The sequence below is a fragment of the Leptosomus discolor genome, chromosome 2, assembly GCF_034619465.1.
Source record: "Leptosomus discolor isolate bLepDis1 chromosome 2, bLepDis1.hap2, whole genome shotgun sequence".
In the NCBI taxonomy this organism is placed as follows: domain Eukaryota; kingdom Metazoa; phylum Chordata; class Aves; order Leptosomiformes; family Leptosomidae; genus Leptosomus; species Leptosomus discolor.
In genome coordinates, this window is record NC_141392.1 from 65782942 (window position 1) to 65810458 (window position 27517).

At 38.1% G+C, this 27517-nt stretch overlaps 1 protein-coding gene across 3 annotated transcripts in view; it reads right to left on the bottom strand.

The window, feature by feature from the left end:
* Positions 1-2230: 2230 nt before the first annotated feature.
* ENPP3 (ectonucleotide pyrophosphatase/phosphodiesterase 3) overlaps positions 2231-27517 on the bottom strand; it is a 44439-nt gene continuing 19152 nt past the window's right edge. For 2 of the 3 annotated variants that reach the window (XM_086482415.1, XM_086482417.1), the window contains exons 10-25: positions 26475-26540; positions 23698-23770; positions 22197-22305; positions 21912-22040; positions 20497-20528; positions 17454-17581; positions 15580-15646; positions 13810-13897; positions 12887-13056; positions 12726-12777; positions 11673-11827; positions 8371-8506; positions 7783-7860; positions 6244-6376; positions 4421-4577; positions 2231-2928 (exon numbers count right to left, since the gene is read on the bottom strand). In XM_086482415.1, the coding sequence (XP_086338541.1) occupies positions 2755-2928; positions 4421-4577; positions 6244-6376; positions 7783-7860; positions 8371-8506; positions 11673-11827; positions 12726-12777; positions 12887-13056; positions 13810-13897; positions 15580-15646; positions 17454-17581; positions 20497-20528; positions 21912-22040; positions 22197-22305; positions 23698-23770; positions 26475-26540 (1747 nt within the window). In that variant the 3' untranslated portion in view covers positions 2231-2754. Of the gene's footprint in view, positions 2929-4420; positions 4578-6243; positions 6377-7782; positions 7861-8370; positions 8507-11672; positions 11828-12725; positions 12778-12867; positions 13057-13809; positions 13898-15579; positions 15647-17453; positions 17582-20496; positions 20529-21911; positions 22041-22196; positions 22306-23697; positions 23771-26474; positions 26541-27517 lie in introns of all 3 variants that reach the window. The other variant, XM_086482416.1, reaches the window with a different exon arrangement.

Here is a 27517-nt window from a genome sequence, read left to right on the forward strand (position 1 = left end):
AATGCAGGCACTGACTCACATAACTAGGGAAGGGAAAGCAAGAAAAGTTAACCCACAGTTTTCTACCAAATCAGTCAGAAATCCAGACGTGTTCTAAAGCAGGCAATGACTAGGCTCCCTGGTTGAACTTAGTAGTGATGGGGGAAAGAAAACTTCCCACGATTGTTCCTGCAAGTAACACAAAATGCAGCAGGTTTAAGGAGGCCTGTGAAACCACAAGATCAACTAACAGATGGACATTACAGCAGCTGGGGAGAAGGAGAGGGAACACCATGCTGCCAGAAGCAGTTTATAGCAGGGTTTATGTCACAGAGTGTGACAGAAGCAGTATGATACTGCATAGAGAACTGGCACTGAGGAAGCTGGAGACTGCAATGTGAAGAAAGTATCCAGGCATCAGTGCCAAGGGAAGAATAAGGGGCTAAGAAACAAGTCCTTTAATCACAGAAAATTTTCAGTTAGATGTTCCTATGCAATCTCCATACTTTTATCTGTAAATGACCCACTACACTTTTGAACGCTAGATATTCCGACAGCTGAACCAATAGTAAGGGAAATAAATATGACTATAGCAAAACCACTTTCATATTTTCTTTCTTAGAGCAAGCGCAACTTCAGACTCCATTACCACAAAAGTTCATGTAAAACGCAAATCAAGATCCTCTTGTGTTAGCTGCCACACAAATACTGAAAGAGAAATACAGTTTTTGTCAGCCTGGTAGGCAGGGATCTTTACATGGAAGGGGCCAACTTTTATCAGCAGGGTGGGGTGCTTTTGCGGGGCGGAAGCTAGACATTTTGATAAAGAAGAATATTAAAGAATCTTGTGAAGGAGGACAGCAAATTAATTCTGCTGCTATTTAAGTCCAGTACCTGTCATGTGTGAGAGCATGGATGAAATTAATTTTTAGAAGTTTGTGCAAACCTCAAAGACATTATTTTGTCACGCAGGTACCCAGAGTTATACATAATTCAAACATGAATGTCACTGTTCACAAAAGCGTATCTACAGAAGAAAGTTACTTTCATAATTGAACTAGAGTATAGGCCTGAAGCTTGTATTGCTGCCATGGCTGGTGATACAGGGGTTAATTCAAATGTAAATATGTCAAGTCACGACAACATCACATCAGCCAAGCTAGTTCTGTTTTAAATTGCTAACATTGACATACCAACTATCATACTCTCAAGAAACTGTTTGTTCTTACCTCTGAAACTAATTTTATGATTGTAGACTCGTTAATTTACATACCTAAATTAGTATGTGTTATGTAGATTCGTTGGCTAGAGTTAGGGTATGATTTACTCTGCAGTGAAAAATCAGTTATATTCCTAATTGAGGCAGTTTAGCAGAAGTCTCTGATTTAGATGGACAGACTTAGATGCCACAGTGTTCCTGGGTGAGATACAATTCTATGTGCAAGGAGATGGTGTAATGGTTTAAGCAAACATACAAATCTTGACATTCAGATTGGTCCCACATCTTGATGTAAGATAAATATTGTACGCTATGTTTGGAGTGTATGTGCATACTCTGATCATTTAAGGCGTGGGGAAAAAAATGTTCTGTGGTGGTTTTGAGATTTTTATATAGGCTTTTAAGGCTTCCTTTTTTTAAACAGACTTATCTCCTTCAGTCCACAATACTTACAGATTGAAATACTCTTTAAACCCCCCCCACACACACACTGTGCTTATAAATCAGACAAATAGTCAATTGTCTGCTGTTATTCATCCCTGCACCTAGCCACATTTTCAGTGGAAAAAATCAGCTCAACATGCAATTAGCACGTGACATTTCTGTAACAGCAGAATCTGGGAATTTCCACTGCCTTGTCCCACTTACCTGTCCTCAGTAGCAACTTCTGTACAGCACAGCATGAGTTAGAGAGTTTCTGTGTGTAAAGTCACTAGGGAAAGGAGCACTATTTTTCAGATGCCACCACTAATTTTGTGCTCTAATCTCAGGTTTAACTATTTAAAAATAAACACAAACATTTAGGTATTGCGAGGCATTTTGAAATTGTTGTTGCAAATACAGGTAAATGTTCAGACAAAATTCTTCTGTCGAGAGTGTTTCCTTTACTTCTTCATGTTCAGAATGCTTTAAGATTTCTGAAGGGCACATTCAGAATATAGCTCTTTTACTCTAACTTCACTTCACTCGTTACTAGCATAATGAATTAACCCAAGTGGAAAACACAGGAGATGATCATAGAAGACACTTCCACCATATACAAACTTTTTATGAGTCTAAATATGTTTTTTAAATACATAGCAGTTTCCGTGTGAATTAGTAAGTGAGAAAGAGAAATTCAGAACATTTCAGGACATACTGGTATTAGATAACCATAATTTCTCTGATAAAAGCACGGGAAAACCCACACACTCTCCTGTTTCACTTTCCAACTCCATTATAGAAATATTTTCTACACAATTTACAATTCTGGGGTCTCTCTACTGTGAAATGGGTTCCTTTTGCAGGTTTTTTTCAAACCACTACTAATAAAATAATCTCCATTTTGAAAGCCTGGCTCAGGAATGATGATTTCATTTACTTTAGGTAATTTTTATTCAGTTGGCACAAAGCACTTGACCAAAGAACATGAATCTGAGCAAAGAAATTAGCTCCTCTAGGTGTGCTTTTGTACAGAAGAGCTGTAGTCATGTTTCCTGCATACTTTAGCACGGAAAAAAAAGTTGAATCACTTAAATCTGCTTTCTTCCAAGCACTGTCAATTTTTTAACAGATACTCAGTTAATTTCAGTCTCAAATACTGGCAAAAATGTCTTTAGCTGTAAGATCTCGGAGATAGATTCATTTCTTTCCTGGTAAAAGTCAAGCCCGGTTAGCAGCTCCACATCCCGAACACGTGCAGAATGAGCCTGAACTCTTTCTTCAACCCATTCAGAAAGTGACTTATTTTCCTGCCAAAACAGACAAGAACAATGTTCAAGCACATAAAAGGCACTCTGTTGTTTGGTGGTGGTGTTAGACAATAACCAGTGTTTGAACTGGTTTGACAGACAAAAGGCCTCCAGTTGGTAAGACTTCTTTCAGGTTTTCCTAGACATCTTTACAGCCTTGCATATAGGGATCTCATTTAAACAGAATCAGATGGATTTCCTCTCTCCCCACCTCCTAAGTAAAAGACAAGCAAAATTATGCTGAAATAACAAGTATGTCTTTTAACGACAAAGTACAGTTGAGTCATATTTTAAACATACATGTAAGGATAGGTTTAGTTACAGTATAAATTAGCTGCAGTGCTCAGGCTAGCCAAACAACAGCCACCTGACAACCTGAACAAAGTCCTTACAGTCTTGACTGTTGGACGGCAATAGCAATTGCTAGATAGACAGGGAAAACAATGGAAATGTAAGCACTAATCAATCAATCTTCTACTACGATGTTTTTTTTGCAAACAGGTGGTAATTTGCTTTTCTGTTAATATCTGCTTCTGACAGAAATGGTTCGCTAAATTTACATCACTGCAAGATACAACGAATATAAAGTCCAACAATATTTGGAGTTTGTCGCTAAATTTTAGAACTAACAGGTGTTAATTTCTAAAGTATAAAGACTAATTAATTCAAATTATTTACTCTGTATATTCAGTCAACTCTTAACCACACTAGGCAGTTGTGGATTATCCACACCACAAATGAGGAGACACCCAAGTTGTTTCTAAGCAGCACAAGCTTGCACCTGTCTGGAGTTATGAGTTCAAAGTTATAAATAAACTAAACAAACACAATTGTATTGCTTTGAGGTCCAGTTAAAGTCTGTGGAGCTACACTTGTGTGTGGGGAGACTCTGTAATACACTCACTGAGCTAAGGAACATTCTGCATCCCCATACATATTACACTCAGCTAATTGATTTTGTTTGCTACAAAACACGAGATTTATTTACACTGTTAGTGGTAAGCATAGATTTCATTTCATTCAAATATGAATTTCAACTGCAGAACATCCATCTAAATGCCTACTGTCTAATTTCTCATGAAGGTGGAACAAGGGAGTGAAGGAATTCTAGCTACCCTGAAGGGAGTAATAGTCAAAGTCCTCTGATACCTCTGGAGTAAGTTTATCCTGCCACTTTCCATAAAGGTATCTAATCATCCTGTTGGCTGTGCTGCTGTTCTTAGCCCTTCTCAGGTGACGGCATTTCCAAGTCCTCTTATCAAACCCTCCTTTCTTCTTCTTCCTTGCTTCCTATTAGCTCACTAATTTCCAGCTACCTCTCCTGGAGCTTCTTGCTCTCCTAGTCATTGGTTTATCTCTCAACTCACTCTCAACTCATGGGGAATGAATTAATTACACACTTAGACTTCTAAAGATTCTCCAGATGACTGGATCCCACTGGGAATCCGTTCACAAAGCTCATTGGCACACAGGAGCATAGAACTATACTTACAGCACAGCTTTCAGTGTTGTCAGGTCGATGAGGAATGATAAAAGACGAAACATCCAAGGAGCCTGAACAGTTCAGGGGAGTATAGGACTTGTTCTTGCAGCTAGTCAGAACCACAAAGTAATGGGTTGGGACAGGGATTTCTGTGTTGTTTACATGCCTACAAAACAAATGTTAATCGAGGGATTTACGTAGATATCAAGTATTAAAACCACTGATGCCATTAGTATTTTATAGAACTTATCTCAGCATAGATCTTTCACTACTGTATGACTTCTATTTATTTTATAATTGAAATAAATACCTGATGGGATAAACAGCCTCACTTTCTGTTTCACAAACAGCCAAACACGCATGGATTAGTCTTTTTGCTACAAGCAGTCCCACTGAAACCAGCAGGATTTCTTACATGGTCAACACTCTATTTTGCCAAAGCCAGAGAACTCCACATCTGGAAGAGGCAGGATAGAGCATCGTATTTGCCCTTCATTACATTAAGAATTTCAGCCATGTGAAACTGAATTGGAGAAAAATTATGAGAAAATTAGCCCCTGGTTCCTTGCCAGCATTTAAGAAATGCCAGAATGATGACTTGTGGCTATGTGCTATAGAAAGAGTTTAGGATACATGACTGAAAATGTCTTTGCCTCCCTTTTCCGGCTATTCCATGAACATAGTCACTTTTGTGTATAAACTTAGGACGAGCTGAAAGCTTCCCAGATTTGCTGTACATCTTCAGTATTCAACAAAACACCATCTCTGAAATCATTATACTGCTTTGTACCACTGACTAACCATGCTGAATAAAACATGCTTATTCCAAACTGTAGACAACATTATGTGGTCAACTGGGTATTACAGCATTCTGCTTGGAAGGAAGTTCTAGTCTCTCCTCCCTTCCACCCTCTTACTTCGTGGCAGAGCTGATTTTCCCATTCTCAAACCATTTTTGACAGATGTGGTATTAAGTCTAGCCTTGAATAAAACATCTCCAGTGACAGATTCAGCTGTGCAGATTTCCCAGCACTTTTCTACTACTTAAGTGTTCTTACTGTCACAAGGCGTTTCCCCTATATTTGGAAAAAATCTAAGTTGTTTGTTCTTACTCTTTTTTTTTTTTTTGGTCCTTCTGTCCTCATTCACTAACAAATAATTAGTCTTTATCTTTTATAGATTTTTTAATGTTAGTCTTCTCTTATTCCTGTTTTTACATACAGATCGTTTTTTAAATGTATTTTTTCATGCTACCAAAGCTCACTAGAAGGTCTGACAAGTTCTAGGTACGTTTAAGTGACCTGTGTAAGCCATAGCTATGCAAAGGTACTGCTCAAGAACATAACATTTTACATTCCCAGTTACATGATTCAGTGAAGGCAAACACAGAAATCTAATCTTTGAGAAAACGTATCAGCTTGAGACAACAGGGAGAAACAACAAACAGGTGGGTGAGCACACCATGAAAGTGAGGAAAATTATGCTTAAGCACATCTGCGTAGTTAGATGGCATATATTCTCCCAGTATTTCTGTTGCAGAGGCCCAAAAATCTAGGCATAAGCTTGGGAAACAAATTGGTCTGTATCAGTGCATGCGTACATAGATACACATGTAACTGCGAAGCTTTTTTCTCTTTACTGGAACTTCAATGTCTACTTGCAACTCTGTTTGCAAGAGTATTTGCTGTTCTGTGAGTAACAGTGGATGCAGTATTATAAAGGGAATACTCCATTCTCTTTGACACTTGTTCTTTTTAAATAGAAGTTTGTTTGTGTAGAAATACAGTGGGAAATAATCTGGAGTTTGACTCTCAGCTTTTCCATGTACTTACTGCTTAATTTCATCGAGAGTATCAAAATGGCCATCATAATTGTAATCAAACACGGGTCCGCTGATAACATTTACTCCATTCCTTTCTCTAGCATACTCCTGAAGAAGCACATTATGGAAATAGTCCCATATCTCTGTCATTAAAAGAAAATACAAGCATATTTAACACAGATTTGAAGTTATTTCAACACTAAAGAAAAAGAACGTATTTCCTTTTTTGCTATCGATGAATAACAAAATGTTCCAAACTAAGCTGCCTTTTTGTTACACAAAATTTGGATTTCATCAGAAGGAACAAATTCCCACTCACCATTGAAAGAGGCACGGCACAGCTTTGCAAGGCCCAAGGAGATAATGCACCTGATCTGAAGCTGAAGCTACAATTCTAGAGCTGAGAGGTCATTCATTTCTGGCCTATCTGCTAGCACCTGCAACTGTGCCAATTAGTAGAAACTGAGACAATGGCTTTGTGAGAGGAATATTCACCACCTGAGAGCTAGCCTATCTCTACAGAGCTCATGTCAAATAGCACTAGACAATTTGGCTTATTTCACAGATGTTATTTGAAAAAATACAATTTGTAGGATGAAAGATAGTGAGACTATTTGAATATTTACAGCTATCGTGGCAAAAAAACCCAGATGGATTTGGGGTATTGAGGGCATCCCCTGTTGATTTACTTCTTGCTTATGGTCTAAAGTAACTTCTTGTAAGTTTAAATCTCTTGTAGAGTTTTCCTTGGAAAACTGGATTTTTCATAATGTTTTTGATTTACTTGGAAGATTAAAGCCACTTAGATTTTCTGGATCTCTGTTTTTTATATGACATGAGTGAATAAATAAACAAGGTCTGAATGCATTAGAAAGGTAGTTACATCATTGCTTTTCCTCCAGTTTTTCCTCATGCAATTCCTCTTTCTATCCTTTTTCTAAGAAAACGAGTCTGAGCTTAAGAGTAAAACAGGACAACATGCAGTTGTAGAATGTTTCTTATCGGTGATTACAAACAAATGTGAGTCAGGCTGGATGGAAAGAGTTAATGTAGCTTACAGCACTTGTATAATAGAAACATCTGCCTGAAATAAATATTCCAATATTAATATTGTCTGGTTTGAGTTTCTACTTGATGAAACAGGCACTGTATCAGGGCATTGTCCACAAAGTTCATCCTGTCTTCTCTTGAGACCTTGCAAAAGGAAAGAAAACGTCCCATTTTCATTCACCTTGAGAATTTCCCTGAGGGGATATTTCCGTGACAGTTTCATAGCTAGCAGCACACAGGAGAATAAGAGAAAATTCAAAAGTGAACAGGTACATCTAAGTCAGACAGGACTACACACAGAAAAAAAATTATCTTGGATCATAGGTGCATTTTAAAATTTCGAACACCTACATTTAAAAAGTTTAAAATATATTTGCACAAGATCTGAAAATACTACAGGCCATGCATTAATGCTTTTAAGTCCTTGTCACAGCTTTATCAAATCCAGAACTATCATTACAGGAAATTGATCAAAATCTATCAAGACTTTGCAACCTACCTCTGAAAGCTGTATACATGGGGACAATATTGCTGGTGAGTAAGGCGTCATACTGTTCAGAAGCAGATGAGTTGAAGTCTACATAAAAGAACAAAGTGTAAATTAATGAAATACCATACAAAAATGTACTTGATTCATATTTCTCTATAAATTGCAGGTATAGGTAATTCAGTTACATTTTACATTTAAGAATTAGCATATGATCCTACTGCAAACATATCTCCAAATTTGTTTGTACAATCTGTTCAAGAAAGTATTTGTCTACTTTGACAATAGGAAATTAATATTCATACAGACGAAGAGAGACAGCCCTTCACTCCAACCCTTTACATCTTTCTAACTAGTTTTCATCACATTCAAGTTGTTCCATTTTTTAAAGAGAAACTTAAATGTTCTAAACTGAAAATATTTAGATACAAGTAGCAGTTGCCCTGCTTTGGTCAGTCTACAAACACTGGAAACCTTTTTCTGCCCAACATGCTGATCCGAAGAAGTTTGTTTTGGTGTTTGGGTATATGTTTAAACATAAACCCACATCCAGCTGATTAAGACTTTCTAAGCTCTAGCTATAAAAAGAACCATGCTCACTGGGAGGATAGAGGAAACTGCGGATGAAGGTCAGCCCTTCTGGGTAGTTGGAACAATTTTGGCTCCGAGCAACAGGGATTCTAACATCAGCCCGCAGACAGTCTGAAACAGTGGGAGGAAGAGGAGATGTGTTTTCCTGTGAAAAGGGAAAAAAAAAAAAGTATCACACCCACGGCTGTGGCTAAGCCAATGCTTTGCATGGTTTTAACTTTCTAGAACAGACTTCATTGAATCTTCTATTTTCATAGTGAATCAGGTCAATGCAAGTAATGGATGCTGACATTTTTTGCCTAGTGTTTTTCCTCTACTTCTGTTTTTAGGTAATTCAGGGAAATCCTTATGCAGCATGTAAAATTGTAGTAGCAAAATAAGGTTATACCTTAGGCAAAAACAGGTGACAAGTTTGGCTCATTCGTCACTTTTACATATTTCTGGAAACACAAACTTGATGTCACATCCTCCTGCAAAGCAGCTAGTATATAAAGATGACACTATCACCTCATCTTAGCACCTCAGGGTGGTATCTCCACAACAAGAGTCTGTGCCGCTGAAGAGTTAAAGCTAAATAAGCCCATAGTAAATTCAGTACATTTTACCAGCTCGCTTCACTAACTTCACTGAGACACGTTAACATGCACGCTAGCTAAGACCTGGCCAAAAGTGACTCTGATGAGTATGATTGTTTCTGTAACCTTTACTGTCTTTTCTATAACCTTTATCATCATTTGACAATAGCATTGACTAAAACATCAGAATATGCTTTTCTGTGTTTAACTACATTTTCTTTTTCATACTAATTTACATGTAATTTATGTTCCTTTTGGTAAGAACGGGCCATATTTATTTGCTTTATACCTTTATAAATGGTAATTAAACATCTAAATTGATTGTCAGTACATTGTTGATTTTGATTGGTTCAAACCAAGCGGAAATAAAGAACTAGAATGTTCTTCTTGTGCCTTTTTGTACTCCTTGATTTAATTTCTTTACTTACTTTTATGAGAATTCCTATAGATGCCCACTTTAAGGTCAGGTCGTATATCAATGGAAAATATATATACCACATGGAATGAAATATAAAAGACAAAAGATTGCCTTTGCTACCTGAGTAGATAAGTTGTCTCTTTGCTGTGTTCATCCCATTGCAGGATAGATTAGATTGTTATATATTTTAATATATCTTTATAGTAAAGTTCAGTGATTCTACATAGCAAAGCTTTTTAAATTCCACATGTGTCTGAAGGCAGGTGGAGGGATTATCTATTTGCAAGAAAATCTACCTTCCTCCCTGTCAGATGAGTATAAAACCTCAAGAAAACAAATGTCCTTCAATCTTAAATTTTCCTTTGGCTGAGAATACTAAGTAACTAAAACTCTATCTGATATAATTTAAGACTTCAACCTATATAATCTGATATCACATACAGGTGCAATAATGCTGTGCAGGCTTGATCAGCCAGCCCGGTTTCAAAACTTCCAAATCACACAAAACCAGCAAAACTCCAGCCTGCATCATCTATTTTATTGTTTAGGCCCTTCTTTATAGCTACCTAATGTCAAGAAATGCCCCTTACAAATTGTGTAAATCACTGCACAGGCTTTATCCACAAGATAAATAACCTAGGATGCAATAAAAACTGTAGAAATTGCAGTTTTCTGTCATTCCCAAGTATTGTAGTCAAAGCATACGGTCAAAGGCATTAGCTCTATCCCTCTATCCATCCACTGCTGTTATAATTTAGAACATTACAAATGTAATGAAGCAAAACCAATCTTTGCTGAAATGGACATTTGTTTCACTAGACTTTAAGACTTCTTAGGGCTGGATTTTTGACCCTTCGCCCAGATTGTGAAAAATCAATAGAAAGTATGGAGTAAAACTTTCTGAAATGCTAACATTCTAGCAGCATATATTTGATTAAAAAAATTTCCCCATATTTGTACTGACAGAATAAGAAATCATGCAGTCATCAATAACAGTTCTCTTCAGACAGAATAATCAACATAAAAGCTATTTCCTCAGAGCAACCTAGAAAAAGGGTCAAATTATAGGGTAAATTAAGCCCATGAATGTCCACTAGTTTACTGGCCTTGAAAATTCAAACAATTTTCAGGCCACACCTGGAATACTGTGTTCAGTTTTGGTCCCTGCTGTACAAAAAAGATGTGGACAGGCTGGAAAGGGTCCAGAAAAGGGCCACACAGACTGGGAAGCCTGCTATATGAGGAAAGGCTGACAGACTTGGGTTTGTTCGTCCTTGAGAAAAGAAGGCTTAGGGGGGACAGTGTTACCATGTTCCAGTATTTAAAGTGTGGCTACAAAGAAGATGGAGACTCCCTCTTTACAAGGAGTCACATGGAAAAGACAAGGGGTAATGTGTACAACTTACTCCTGAGCATATTCCAATTAGACACAAGAGGAAAATTTTTCACAAGAACAATCAGCCATTGGAATAATCTTCCCAGGGAAGTGGTGGAGTTCCCAATGCTGGACGCTTTTAAGATTCAACTGCACAGGGTGCTGGGCCATCTTGTCTAGAACGTGGTTTTCCCAAGCATGGTTGGACCAGATGATGGTTGGACCAGATGAAGGCTCCAGGTTGGATGGAGCCTTGAGCAACCTGGTCTAGTGGGAGGTGTCCCTGCCATGGCAGGGGGGTTGGAACTAGACGATCTTTGAGGTCCCTTCCAACCCAAACCATTCTGTGATTCTATGACCCTTCAGGTCCCTTTCAACCTGGTATTCTATGATTCTATGAATTTATTCCAGAGCCACATACCCTTGAATTCTCAGAAGTTCATTCATCTATAATTATATTTTTTAGGAATTATATAATGTAATAGAGAGCAAATAAACAGAACATACAGAAATATGCATTAGTACAAACTGTCTTGCAGAGTTGTACAAAGGTTTGTTAATAGGAGAAAGTTCATGATATTCATAGGAAAGCTTAAAAGCTTCTGATTTTGGAAATCACAGCCTGCTTTTCCTCAGGAACTGACAGGCAAGTTGCAGCACTGTTTTAACACCTTATCCTGTTTACAGAACAGGCTTAATGGAACCAGCTTACCCGCAGATCTATTCTTCCATATCCTTTGTGTCCCTAACAGATGGCCATTCCCAATTTTTAGAGTATTTTAAGATAGTTGAAATTTAAAAGATATCAGAGATGCTTTTTCTTTTTCAGACATAAGGGCCTTAGTCACATGATATCCATCAGTCCTTAACCAGGATTCCTGATGAATGAACCACATTTTCAATCTTACATGTTTAAGAACAGTACAGATATTTGATAACCTACAGGCTTATTCACAGTGTATGCAGTCCACAGCGGCATCCAGATATCATAGCTGTATCCACTCACATACTGATGATGGGAAAGGAGGCAGTAGACATTCTCCTTCTGAAGAACTCTGGGTCTCCCATATGGCAAATGATATGAGTTTGCCTTCATTACTAGAATTTAAACAATAATTATTGATTCCTTTTTCCGTAACATTTTGGATGGCACAAAGGTTTAAGAGAGCAGAGAAAAATGTAAATTAAAACATTAATAAATACAAATGAAACCAACAGTAAACATGGGCATGTGTTTCTTTAAGCTTTTAGCTCGTAAGTGGAATAAAAAATGTAGAAAATAGTTTTCACGTCACGCTTAACAAACAAAAGTGGATGTAATATATCAGACTTGCATTGTTTCTTTGCAGTTTCATACCAACATCAATCTTTCGAACTTACCTTGAAGGTGGAGTGAAATTTACATCTTATTTTCTAGGAAGAATTACAATGCTTCCTAAAATTCGCAGAAACCCCATAAAAAGCACTCAGAAATATAAATGGGAGGCTTTGATCAGAGAAAGGCAAAGTTATGGTTACAAGGTGGGGAACAAGAGTTATGGCATATAGCCTGCAAGTCTCTGAAGCCCACTAAAACCTGTACGGCTTTTTTCAAAGATTTTAATGGAATTCAGATCTGTTTCCTATGCATAAATGTTGCTGTAACAGTATCAATTAGCATTATTTAAAGAAACGCAATGAAAAAAGAAAGAACATTTCAGAGCAGTGGAACAGGCTGCCCAGGGAGGTTGTGAAGTCTCCTTCTCTGGAGACATTCAAACCCACCTGTGCAACCTGCTGTAGGTGAACCTGCATTATTGGGGGTTGGACCAAATGATCTTCAGGGGCCCTTCTACCATTCTGTGATTCTGTAATGTTATGCTTCTGACTTAGCTTTCCTACATCACTTTAAATTGTAATTAACACCGCAAAAATTCCCACTGAAACCAGTAATATAAAATCTAAACCAGGCATAGATTTAAAAATATTGCTGTCCTTTTCATTTCTTTCTACTTACTTTCTTCTGTGGTGAGATTTAACCTCTCATTTAGTACTGAAACATTTGTTATCTGTAAAATATAAGAGAATCACTCAGAATTAATCCATATTTTAGAAAAACAAAGAAAAGAAAACACACTTGACAAAGATGATTAAAAGACCCCAGAAGCCCCTACTTACATGTGTGCATGAGCATCCCAGGTTATCTATGGGAGTCAGATGGGAAACTGGACATGAAGAAGGAGATGAGTCTTCCTTTGCATGTGAAGGATTGTAAAAAGGATTTTTTAGGAGGTGATTCAAGCTGCCATGTGTTCCATTGTTTGGTGCTGGTGTAATATGCAGCAAATCTGTTGAAGCATTTGAAATTTGTAAACATATTTTAAGACTAAAATGGCATTTTTAAAAGCCCTTATCTTTCCAATTCTACGCATTTCCTATGTATTCATTCTAAATACAAAAGAAATAGCTTATTCTGTTATCTAAACTTGCCATCAACTTGCAATCTTGTAGGTATGAAGGTTCATTGCTCTCTTCCACTGCATCAAGATTCGGTAATTCTGTATTTGCATACTGTTGATACAATTTTATACATTGCCATAAAATTCGTAAGATATAGATGATTTAATGCAGAGTACAAATGTGATTGCAAATGCATCACATTATGCAGCGTACTAGCTTTTTGCATTTTTGTGTGATGCCTTAATCCATATTTGTGAGGCACATACTTCCTAATGCTTACTGCCAGGACTGCATTGGTCTGTCTCAAGCTGTGAGCAAGAACAGTAACTCTCTATAGATTCGTTTCCTGCAATTATTCCACAGGCATCATTTCAAGCCTACGTGGCAGGAATGCTTCTCTAATTCTTTAGTGGAATCCTTCTGCAATCGGAAACAACCTTCAAAGCAGAACCATTTTTGGCAGTGAATGTTTTAGCACTGTACAGAAGGCAAAAAAGCATGACTTCAGTGTTTTGTGTGAAAAACCTAGCTTCTGAACGAGTTCACTTAATTTTTAGTTATACTTCTTTTAGCTCTTACACCATTGGTATTTGAAAACACTGTTGGTTTGTCATCTAAAGTACTGGACTGTTTCTACTCACCACACATAAGGTTGTAAACCTCAATGTTTTCGAAAGCATCCACTTCTGTTTTCTCTTTAAAGCTTGGGCCATATGCTAAGAATATAGCCTAGATTGTAATAAAACAAAAGTTGTTATCTAAAGGAATTCAAACTCAGAAACAATTCAGTTGCATTTTATGGAAACAGGGACACTGAAACAAAATACAATCTTTTCACAGTCTTAAAAGTTAAAACACAGGATTGTTCGGGTAAAGAAGGCAAATTTTGCCCATTGCGGATAATTTGAAGAAAAATGCAAAACATAAATCCATTTCTCAGGATACGTTACATTATATAATGAATCAGGGTGGGGGGATGTTCTTTAATATTTTCATGCATACTTACAAAAATTATTGTTTGCTTTGTTTCAAATTCACACCTTTAAACGTTTTCATTGCAACAGCCAGTAACAATGTCATTTCAGCAAACACAGTTATGACACTCGCAGATCCTATATAAAGGCTAATATTGAGACAGAAGTATAAGCATTGGGGTGGGGGTGTGTGTGAGTGTGGGAGGGTGTTCGTACATTTGTGTGTTTGAATACATGTTGCATTCTCAAAAGTCTTTGGGTCAATTAAGAGCCGATAGCCATGGCTAAAGCAGGGACCGATCCCAAGCTGAGCAGAGACCTGCATCAGTACCACCTATGGTACAATGTAGTGCTGGGTGGCCCTCGCTGGGGTCTGCAAGCATTGTAGCACAACGTAGATACCAACAGTCTCACATTAGTCTCTGCTACTTTATAAGCCTCCTGAGCTTCCTGCCATAAGATACAGGAAACATGACTAAACAGGACAATGATCTGTTCTAAAATCATACTTTTATGTTCCCATAACAGAAAAGGAATTTTTAATTTATTTTTAAAAGACAACATTAAGACATTTTTCTCCTTTGAAGGAAAAAATTTTCCTGTCATTGTGCCACCAGCATGAGGTTTATCTTTGATTAACATTTGCGTGGTCACCAGAATTCATCTTTTCTTTCCATACAAATATTCAGCACCATTCTGATCAGTATATTGACATATGGTTTTAATATAGTTGTGAAGATCTGGAAGAATCTAATTCTTAGGCACAGAATATGGGACTAGTAGTGGCATGCTTGAACTTACTTAAAGGTTTACATCACAGAAAGTACATGAAAAACCAAAAGCTCAAGACCTCATAATATTTTCACTGTAACCAAAAGTGAAAATGAGATTAAACTGCAACATAGGCTATACTAACATACAGGTTATACTAATGACTTTTTTGCTCTGGTGATATGATTAAGTCTTGTAAGATAAGCAGAGACAATGAGATTTAGTTTATTCGAGCACAGATGCTCAACTGCACTCCCAGAGCCTATGGAGATTTTTCAGCCATTGCTTCAGTAGAAGAATGAAAGAATGAAAGAATGAAAGAATGAAAGAATGAAAGAATGAAAGAATGAAAGAATGAAAGAATGAAAGAATTCAGTGTCTCGTAGCTAAACATGGTATGCTTGGTTTGCTGTAGTCTATCTGGCTCCACAGAGTTAAGGTGAGCCCAGACAAGTTTTACTACAGGATCCCAAGGAAGCAGGCCTCGTACACATCGATGAAAGGCAATAGGAATATGTGGACCCAGTATGTACTCACAGTTTACATGTCTGGGTGACACAGAAGAAAAAGCACTCTGCTATATATATTTAGTGTTCTGATGGTTCACTTAGCACATCATGATTTTCTATATAAGAAGGTGCAAGACTTTGATCAAAATCATCTTACCTGCATACTTTTAAATTCATTGTTATAGCCATGGTTACCCCTATCGCAATACGTGTAAGTTCCGTCCCTAAGAAGAAACCATCATATGGTGTAAATAAAAATGGCACAAATAGAACCAGTTAAAACAGTCATCCTGACTCACTGGACTCTAGATCATATCATAAGAACAGACTCTGGCATAATATTGTAGTACATTTTGCTCATCCAGTGTTCCCTTTTATGAAGATTTCTTCTGTAACAGAGATTGCTATGGACAGAAATAAATTATCCTAGGTAGGTATAGAGTGTACAGCGAATCAGTGTTTTCAAAATAAAATGAAAAAATGGCTATGTTTTAAGTGAGGCCTTTACATACCTACAAGTTTCAGAACAAGTGTAATCTGCTTAGGAAGAATTCCTCAGTTATATTCTCTGGTATCTGCATTTTTATAGAAAACTTATAATGGGAGAACTCTGCTGTTAGCCTCTGTGGAACAATACAAATAAGATTGCAAGGTATTTTGCCTTACAAGACATGGATTCTGAAAGGTGAAGGAGAGATGTGGATGTGTGTGCGGGGGTTACAGAATTAATAACATGTCAGAATAGTCTGACTTATAATGACTAACATTTGTTTCAATTTACCCGTTGCTGAGATATACAGAAAGACAGAGAGATAGTCATCCCATACTGATTCAATGCACAGCTGACATGCACATGTATCCTGTTTTCAGAGGCACAAGAATATTTGAGCACAGTTAAAAATGGGTGAATATGAGATTTTTCAGTGGGCATTTATTTTTATATGTACAGGACAATTATTTGGTTGCATCAAAACAAAGAACCAAGTCATGTACTGATCGAGTACTTTCTATTATTTAAATGTCTTGAAATTCCAAGTCAGCTCATGCTTCTCCTACGGCAACACTGTAGCTCAGTAAATACAGTATTGCTACTAACACCGCAGGCTTTGTATTGAGTTTTCAAAGCCTCAGGACTAAGGCTTATCTGAACTGCTCTTGACTTGCTCAAAGCTATTGGTTTTGTTTAGCTCTTAGAACAATTTTTTACAATGACAAGGTGGTTGTGTCTAATCTGTTATCAGCTTATCTCTGCATGGCAAAGACATATTTTTTATACAGATAGCAGTAATAATTAGTTATTCTGCATAAAATGGAGACCCCAAAGCTATAAACAACTCTCCAATGGTCAATTAAGGAAATGCAGATCTGGAACTGAGCAAAACCAGACTTAGAAGAAAGAAAGAGAATAAAGAACAAATATCTAACACATGTAGAATGCACTCTGTCTATAGTGAACTGAGATGTAAAGTTAACTTGCAGGCCAGTGAAGAATGAACAAGCTGTAGTGTTAGCCACACGTATAGGAAGGAAAAAGTGAGGAAAAAGAAACATCACATTGTATTCCTCCTGGCAAAGGACTCATAATGCTGATTACTGGCCGTATCCACACATCCAGACTGAAGCCACCGACCTTAGGACCCAGAAAGGCAGCAGAGGAGTGACTGTAATACCAGATACTAGGAAGGCTTTGTATAAGAATTTTAACTGCATTATTTTTGAGACTTTTTCTGTGTAGTAGCATTCATTTATTTATTTTCTTTTTCCTTCCTTTTTTTTTTTCTGTAAAAATTTGATCTGGAGTAATGATGATTCTTTTATTAGACTGTTAAGATTTGAACTGTACTAATAATACATTCTTGGCTTTATGTATAAGGCTCATTTCCTTTTTATACATAGTGAGATCTTAAATGTAACAAACATGGAAATGTAACGAGTCTAAAGCCAAATAGGAAATGAGGCATCCGTGAGGGCAGTTAAAAGGATGAAAATGGAATGAAAAAGATAAGGTAACAGTCACACAGATTATGTTACCTCACAGCCAGCCACTGTTGATCCACCAAAAGATGAACTTTATCAATACGAATGTTGTTAGCATAGTGGAATCGTTTTGGCAAGTCAGGCGTCAGATAAGGCTTGAAGTGCTGAGGGGATCTTTTGCACTGTGCAAGAGGAAAGAGTCCAGTCATGAGTTTTGCTCAGTATCAAAAATAAACCCATAATTCAAAGTTATGACAGGCCCCTTAGTGACAGGAATGTAAGCACAAAGCACATTATTCACAGATATCTTCTGCGATACCCTGCAGATCTCATTTTTAGCCCAAGAAACAATGGAAGGAAAAGTGGCTTTTTTGGGGAACTGTTTGAAAATATACTGGTACACTATGCATAGCAAGTTTCACAAATACTGTGGTAAAAGTACTCCTAAGGCTGAAAGACATTTAGTAGTAATGCTTAGTCCATATATCCATACTAATGTCACTGGCATCTAGTACGTAAGATTGCACTCTACAAAAGAAAGTTCCCTGGCTGTTTATTTCTGCCATCTTCTATTACTTTACCATTCAATAAATAACAAAGAAAACCAAGTATACATAACGTAGCACAGTCTAGGGTTTTAGTAGTTAGACAGAACATGTACTCTCATGCCGTGTAAATGTCCAGTGCTCAGCTGTTAGCTGAAGGCCTTAGATTTTACATCCACATTAATACAACAATTAATATAACTGTTGTGTTAGCAGGCATGCCATGAACGAGTTTGGCATTGAGAGCCTAATGACAACCATATGACATACTGCAAAGATTTAACTACATATGGCCATCAGGAGCCATTCCAGCTGGCTGCAAGCATCATGGCAATGTTTCAGAAGTGTGGCTCCTGACAAGTAATTCAGCTCTGGGACAACACAGAACATCTAAAACGCTGAGGGAAGAGCTGCTAGGAGGCTGGGTAAGCCGAAGAAGTGGACCTGTTTTACCACACAGGGTGTGCACACTACAGCACGCTTTGAGTCTGATCTGACATCTTCACCTCTAAGTACTAGAACTGTATACTCTGCTCAGAATGACATTAATGTGTGAAATGAGAGTAAGTGTGCCTGGATAGTCATCAAAGAAGCATAGTGGAACCCAGGAACATGAAAAATAAGGATTCAGCAGGTTTGCTAGCCCAGGACAGGAGGTCTTTCTACAAAGGATAATCTAATTAAAGGGGAAAACAGAGTAGATCAACATATAATATGACTTTATGTCTATTGATTAGCAATTAATATACAACACACAACTCCCTTCTCTGCCCAAACCCCTCATTCTAAGAACCTGAAAGGGACAAAATACACTATTTATGAATAGAAAAGGCAAGAGGAATTGTCCTGTTACCAGGATATTCCTCTAAGGCAGAGATGTCACATCCCTGTAACTATTAGCAGCTGCAGTTTCAACTGGGGCTGCGAACATGCAGATTGTGCTATTCCCCTCACATTAATGCTCTTTGATATGACAGGCCCTACATCATACAATGGGATAGGGAATGTAGCACTGAAAAAGCTCCTTCTGCTGTTCAAAACCATTGATACCCTACTCCCGCATCTGCTTTGTATTCTGGGGAATAAAGGACGTGTTCTTAGGCATTCAGAATCAAGAAAAAATTAAAACGTAACGTTCACTGCCCTTTGGACTTCAATGGCAGGCTAAAGCTACATACAATAGTGCACAACGGTTGTTCAAAAGGTTAAAGGAAGACCTCTAGTGGTGAAGTGTGAGAAATACACCCAGCTGAGACGGCCCAGAATTTTTCCGAGCTGACAGCACTTATTCTAAAAGTATCAGAACATCTATGTGCTGCTTGGGCGAGTCACAGAATAGAAAACAAACTGGCAATGAAGGAAAGAAGGAAAAATTATGACAATACACAGAGAGCAAGAAGTTTAAATGTGTAACTCACTGTAAATTACAAATGCAAAGAAATACAAAAAAGACAACTTTCTTACAAGTATTTAGTTTGTCCACCATATTCATCTCACATGTATTAATATATACTAATGAACACTAAAAAGAAAAAAAGGCAGTGAATTATCTATGGAAAAACATGCACTGTCGTATCACCTTTCAGTAAAAGAAATAGGCTTGGTCTTCCTTTGTTTTGTGCTCTATTCCGTACTCCTTTGTCTGCACCCTTCAGAGCTCAGATGTCACAGAGCGTACCCACAAGGAGCAATGGTCTACATGGGAGACACAGACAAGCTTGGACCTGCCCTGAAGTGCTAAGTCCACACAGTATGGCAGAGATCCAAGCAGAACTATCACTATGGGGGCCAGTGGAAGTGCAGGATACCTAAAAGCACTGTCAGTACTTAAGCGATATGTCGTAAAAGATCCTGAAGGAGCTGTACGGCCTCACGCCAAAGGTCCACCTTGCCTAGTACTCTGTTTCCAATCAGATTTCTAGAACTTCTTGAATCAGATACTTAAGAGAAAGTGTGTAAAAACAAGTCACGTATTGAATGAACATTCTTTCTTGTACCTTCTCATTTTCCTCTAGGCTTCAGGGATTTCTTGAGTCAGAGGTTGCTTGTGGATCATGTTTAACAGGCCTTACAGGCCTGTCCTCCATAAATTTGTCTAAAATCCCCACTTCCTATTTATATTTCCAGCCTCTACAACGCTCTATGCCAATGTGCTCTACAAGGTCATTATCTGTTGCATGGAAAAGTTGCTTTAGCCTAGCCTGTGTGCAGCACTCATGGTCCAGAGCTAACAGATGCCTATTATCTAAAGCATCTCTGTGTTGTATCCTGTTTTAAAATGAAGATACACCCTGCTTTCTCCACATGAAGTCAGCCACTTTTTCTCTTTCGAAGTGAAGTACAGAAAACTCTTTTGCTCTGAACAGAGATCCCCCATGGCAAACCTTTGTGCACCATCTTTAAACAATTTCTAGAACTGCCTCCTACGATACACTGGAATCAGTACACTGTCTAAACTGGCACTGTAGTCTCAGTTTCTCACAAACTGTGCTTTTTGATCGGATTCCTATTAAGAAGAACTATGAGGAAAAATTATTAAAGTATTTACTCACTGTGAGGTTTTTAACAATTCCTTCTGAGTCAACTGTTAAAAAGAAAAGATGAATTAACATATAGTCAAACAGCTGAATGTTCAAAGCCTTATGAGAAAGATTTCAACATGCTTTTTGTCCATAAAATTGAATTTCTTTATCAGCCTGTGAAGATTATAGTAACTATAACCTTCCACAGGTAGGAATGTTGTGTTTCCAAGAGTAACTCTCTGTAAATGTGGTAGCCTGTGGAAGTACCTAGCACTTCAGGTGCATCAAGACAGACTGTAGAAAACTACCATGGTGATGACTGCCTACACCTAAACCTGACACATCATCAGAACCAAATTTTCTTCTCCCACCTAACCTCTGTTTGAAGTACAAGCTTTTTTACATTGAACTGGACCTGAAGCGCTTGTCTTGTATTCCACTTCCAGCGGCAGTCACAGAGAAAAATCCAGTCTTAGTACTCTCACCTTCTGCATTTTCAGAGAGTGACTTTAACCTTTAGACATTAGTGTTCTAAAAAACAAATCTGAGCACTTTACAGAAGGAAAATTCCTTCAGAAAAAAGTAAGACCATTAGCAGAAATCAGTCAACAATTATATTGAGATTGACACATACAAAATATCATTATTCTCTCCTCTGCTTATTACTCTTCTCCTGACTTAGACTGACTTCTATGTAAACCAAGTGAAGTCTGCTTTATGTTGTATAAATATTGTGCCTACAAATATAAATATAGTTAGAAAAGAGAAATAAAAAGTACAATGTGATCCCAGCTTTTATTTGAGATCTGCAAGAATTATGCCTTTTAGAATAAGTTATGAATTCTATAAACCCACTAAATAGAGCATATCCATGTTTTTACCTCTCTCCGTTCTTTTCCCTGATACAGAAAGTTTGGGGATGTTTTTTTTCCTTTCAGTACGGTAGCACAGTATCTACTCAAAGTCAGTCAGCTTACATGGTTTCAATTTTGTGTTCTTTCGTGATACTAGCTAAAGGGCTCAACCAAGGCTTAGATCCCTCTGTGCTAAGATTCAGATTCTGTAACTTTGTACACATAGTTAGAAATAGTCACTGCTTCAAAAAGACTGACTCTGCCAGTGTTGCACAAGAAATCTGTGAAGAGCAATGAGCTTACAGAAGACCTGAATTTCCAGTCCAAAACAATAAAACTATCTGTACTTCATCTTTCCACATGCCAAGAAAATGCAAACCAGAGTCTGCAACAAGCTTTTCTAACCTTCAATTTCAACTAAAGGTGTTGTTCTTGCAAAAAAACACCCCTGTTTAAACCAAGTTAAGTGAAACAGAAAGCTATTCACTCTGGCTATTACTACAGATGATCCATTTTCCCCTTTATTTATTTATTTATTTCCTATTATATTGGGTGTGCAAGCTCAAGATTGGTCGATTGGTCCACACTTACAGGTAAAATAGTCCTGTGGCACATTTCTTGCTCGAATCCGAGCTGCAGGCCCAGCATATATGTAGAAATCAATCTCATTGAAGTAATTAGTCATGTATTCTAACTGTCTGCAGTAGGTCATGTCCATCCCTAAAGGACAATATAGAAACAGTTATTTTTTTATCTACAATACATGGCAAGGAAGATAAAGTGAATTACAAAATACATTAAAGCTAGGAAGCACACATATTACACAGAGGAATAAACCAGTAAAATTTAGATTGAAAAAATAACTGTATACTTTACCATGATCAGCTAAAACAATGACGTTCACACATTTGTGCAGGTTTCTTTGTTTAAGTCCATCCATTAGCATCCCCAGTGCTTGATCTGCTATCTGTAAGGCTTTGATTACCTGTGAGATAAACTAGTTTAATTAGAATTTTTCTTTCTGATTTCAAGTTCTCACTTAAAAGTAGTCATCGAAGTCTGAAAAAAAGTGAGCTTTTCTGTCAGATTTCAGGTTCTTAATATTGCTGCTTCTTTTCTTTCTCCATCACCACTAGAGTATAGACGTGCAGGATTCCACTACCCTACCACACAATACGTGACTTAAAAAAAGACTCACAATTAATTTTTTTCTATTACCTTAGAAAAACTGAGCTTTAAAAATGTTTATTGAAAGAAAAAATTAACACATTTGAGCAAACTTGTTTCTTACCCCCAAATTTATGTAAAATACCAGATTTATAACATAAAATACAATTTTTGTTGTAGTATGACCATGTGGTTGTATTAGCAATAAGTAGTGTTCCAAAAATATTTACATATACATGTTATCTATAAAACTAGTGTAGCATCCAAAAAGGCATGGTGCCCTTCTCTTATATACACAGTCCCTTTAAACTTCCTACAGAACACCACTGACTGCCACTGAAGAAATATGGGAGAAATCCAGCACAACCCACTCTACAGACATTCACAGAGGATGGCTCTTCCCCAGCTGGAGCAGCTGACTTATAGTCTTCCTGTAAGTCCTACAGCAAGGATGATACCCGAGTGAGTCTGAGGACTCCACGTCTGAGCATTTGCAGTCTTCTTGTTCCCCTGACTCTGCAGCACTCTCTTGAATGTCTCGTGTGCATAGACAATGTACACACATACAATTACACGCACAATAACGGGGTTTTAAGCCCTTTATGTACAAAGAGAAATGGAGTTCCCTTTCCAATTAGGGAGCCTAAAACTATCCTACAAAGATCATTTTTTCTGTCCTTGTCCACTACAACAGGGCTTTTTGCTGAAGATCAATTTCAGATATATTAAACAAGACCGTTCCAGGAAGGAGCTGATATGATAAGTCCTAAGCTCCTTAAAGACTGACCTTTTTGCCCTCATGCAAGTAAAAATGTAATCTTTTGGGGTTACAAATTAAAAAACATTGAAGTACAGTGTTAGGAATAAATAAAAGACAGCTCTGAAGATTTGTGAGGCCACATGCTTACAAATATCACTTGGCAATAAAATTAAAGTTCAGTCTAAATACAAGCATTAATATTATTTCTAATAGTATGTCCTGAAATGATTTTCTGCCAGTCTGTTTGGTTTACAGCTCTTTTGATTCACAAACAGTGTTGGAATCATAACCAAAGGGTCAATCACAAGCAAGAGTTCTTAATAAAACTGGTAAAACAGTCATGGTAATTTTTGACCTACTATCCTTTCCAAGTTTATAAGTCGATTAAGTTCATAGTACAGCACCATCTTCAGTGTGGTTTAGTATAAGAAAAACACAAAAACTACTTACACCACCACTAACTGGTCCAAATGAATGTCCAGAAGAATCTGGTTCTTCAATATACAAAGTGTAGAAATCAGGCCTCAAGTTAGAAATAAATAAGAATGGTACATTATGAGAATTTGAAGACAGCGTTTCAAAAGAACACATACATTAAAAAAAATATATTAAATGAAACCTCAGATGGAATTATAAATAACTTCTTTAAACCTTAATAAAAGTCTATACAGCAAATATAATCATTCAACTTCCTGTGAGTTTTATAATTAATCAACATGGACTATTTGAAGTTACAGTTTCAGAACCAGTATCCAGTGTTTTTAATTGGTTTCCAGAAGAGAAGGAAAGCCAATGTCAACTCTAATCTTTAAAAAGGGCAAGAAGGAGGACCCAGGAAACTACAGGCCAGTCAGCCTCACCTCCATCCTTGGAAAGATGATGGAACAGTTCATTCTGGATGTCCTCTCTACACGTGTGGAGGAAAACAAGGTTATCAGGAGTAGTCAACATGGATTCATCACGGGGAAATCATGCTTGACCAACCTGATAGGCTTCTATGATGGCATGACTGGGTGAATGAGGGGAGAGCAGTGGATGTTGTCTATCTCAACTTCAGAAAGGCTTTTGAAATTGTCTCCTACAACATCCTCACAGATAAGCTTAGGAAGTGTGGGATAGATGAGTGGACAGTGAGGTGGACTGAGAACTGGTTGAAGAACAGAGCTCAGACGGTTGTGGTCAGTGGCACAGAGTCCAGATGGAGGCCTGTGGCTAGCAGTGTTCGTCAGGGGTCAGTACTGGGTCCGGTCTTGTTCAAGTTACCCATGAGCCAGCACTGTGCCCTTGTGGCCAAGAAGGCCAATGGTATCCTGGGGTGCATTAAGAAGAGTGTGGCCAGCAGGTCGTGGGAGGTTCTCCTCCCCCACTACTCTGCCCTGGTGAGGCCACATCTGGAGTCTTGTGTCCAGGCTCCCCAGCTCAAGAGGGACAGGGAACTACTGGAAAGAGTCCAGCAGAGGGCTATGAAGATGACTAGGGGACAGGAGTATCTCTCCTATGAGGAAAGACTGAGAGATCTGGGGCTCTTTAGCCTGGAGACAAGAAGACTGAGAGGAGATCTGGCCAATGCTTATAAATGGAGCAGTCCTGCAGGGAAGGACTTGGGGGTGCTAGTGGATGATAAGATGAACATGAGCCAACAGTGTGTACTTGCAGCCCAGAAAGCAAATCATATCCTGGGCTGCATCAAAAGATGTACGGCCATCAGGTCGAGGGAGGTGATTCTGCCCCTTTACTCTGTCCTCGTGAGACCCCACCTGGAATACTGTGTCCAGCTCTGTAGCCCCCAACACAAGAAAGACATGGAGCTGTTGGAGAGAGTTGAGAGGAGGGCTACCAAGATGGTCAGAGGGTTGGAACACTTTTTCTACAAGGACAGGCTGAGAGAGTTGGGCTCTAGGGAGACCTTACAGCAGCCTTCTAGTACCTGAAGGGGGCCTACAGGAAAGGTGGGAAGGGGCTTTTTACAAGGTCCTGCAGTGATAGGACAAGGGGTAATGTTAGGAAGCTGCGAGAGGGCAGGTTTAGACTAGGTATAAGGAAGAAGTTCTTCACCCTGAGGGTGGTGAGACACTGGAACAGGTTGTCTAAGGAAGCTGTGGATGCTCCATCCCTGGAAGTGTTCAAGGCCAGGTTAGATGGAGCCTTGAGCAACCTGGTCTAGTGGGAGGTGTCCTTACCATGGCAGGGGGGTTGGAACTAGATGATCTTTGAGATCCCTTCCAACCCAAACCATTCTGTGATTCTGTGATTCTATGATTCTATGAAATATCTAAAGGGCGGGTGTCAAGAGGATAGGGCCAGGCCCATTTCAGTGGCGCCCAGTGACAGGACAAGGGGCAATGGGCACAAACAGGAGCACAGGAAGTTCCCTCTCAACATGAGGAAAAACTTCTTTACTCTGAGGGTGGCAGAGCACTGGAACAGGCTTCCCAGGGAGGTTGTGGAGTCTCCTTCCCTGGAGGTATTCAAAACCTGCCTGGACGCCATCCTGTGCAACCTGCTCTAGATGAACCTGCTTGAGCAGGGGGGATAGACTAGATGATCTCCAGATGTCCCTTCTTCCAATCCCTACCATTCTGTGATTCTGTGAAATCACTCTGAGAAACTTCAAGATCTCAGACAGCAGAGTAAGTTGTTCCTTTTTGAGATGTATGTGGAGCTATCACCTAAAGGATTTCTTCCTGATTAAGCTGTGAGGTTCTAGAGAGCATCTCCTAACTGCAAATATATCACGAATTTGTTAACAAACTATCATATAAAAGATACCACTTTTTAAAATGTCAAAAAGTTGAGCACCATAATCAGTACTGACATCTACTTTTCATCCTAAATTACTGCCTGCAATTACTTTCAGATATTCAAACTTTTCTTGTGCAACATCTTTCGTATAAAATCTTTCATCCATACACTTAGACTAGAAATTGAGTGTTCTATGTTTCCTTTAGCCCATGTACCAAGAAAAAAGACACAACAATAAAAGAAAATTTATACAACAGTACATCCCATTCAGATATATGTTCATTTTTTTATCTTTTGTATCTACAGTCTCATCCTGAAAATGATTAGCTCTACTTACAGAATAGGCTAGTGTTCAGCAAGTTATCATTTGACATGGTAAGGAAGATTCCATGTTTCACAAACATCCACAGAAATTTCAATTGCTAAGCATTAAAACCTTTCTAAACTATAGTCCCACAAACCAGCTAGGTATTACTAAGTGTTACCTCTCAGATTTGGTATAATCAAGCCATTTCAATATTCCTGAAATTCTCTGTTCATATGAGACTGAACTGGGGGGAAAAAAAAAAAAAGATATGATGTTAACAAAGCTTTTCTGATAAGCCCTTCAAATACTAAGATACAGAGAAAGCGTCCACCTTCTAGTTGTCTAGTAAAGTCACAGACTGGGATTTCAGGAATGATGCATCTTAATAAGGTACCAGTGATCAGTTTTATTCTAATTCTTTATTGAATGTAACTGACTTTTAATGGTAAATTAGACAGATCCTGAATTTGCAAACACAAACATGTGATGTTGGTGGGAGTATATGAGTATATATTTACAATTAAATACATGCAAAAAAGAGATATCAAGTTCAAGACATAAACCTAAAGTCAGAATAATTTTTATTCTTTCCAGCATGTGTAAACGTTGGACTTTCATATTTCAAAAGCAAATAAAGCCCCCAGCAAAATCTTTGTGAGGTCACGCTTTGCCTCCTATAAAGGAATTCACTCATTCATAGCTTTGCTTTCCCCTGAAGTCACGCACAAGCTTTATGTTAGTTACCTGCAGTACTTGGATGTTTTCTGCGTACCAATCTTACACATCAACGCAAGATCTATGTTATTTATAGAGACTTAAAGTTGTATACCTGCTTTAGCTTATCTTTGTAAATGTGAAGAAATATAGGAGATTTACTGAAATTTTCATGAATATTTAGAAATAATTTACTAATACTGATGCCTTCCATAAAAAAAAAAGAAATACTATAAGGGTAATTGCCATATTTTCACATGTCTAACCTGTGACTTAGCTAGACAGAACATACAGAGCTATGATTCAGCAGCAGTGGGCACCTTATCACACACACAAGCAAGACCAGAGGGAATTGATCTAGAGCTCGTCTTCCTTCAGTAGCTTCCTGATCCAGCATCCTCTCTTCAATCAGCTTCTGCCTCCTATAGCCTTTTGCCATGGTTTCCATGTTTGTGTACATTATCTTAGGGTATAGGTTATCTGAAAGCTTATTCTCAAGTACAAGTG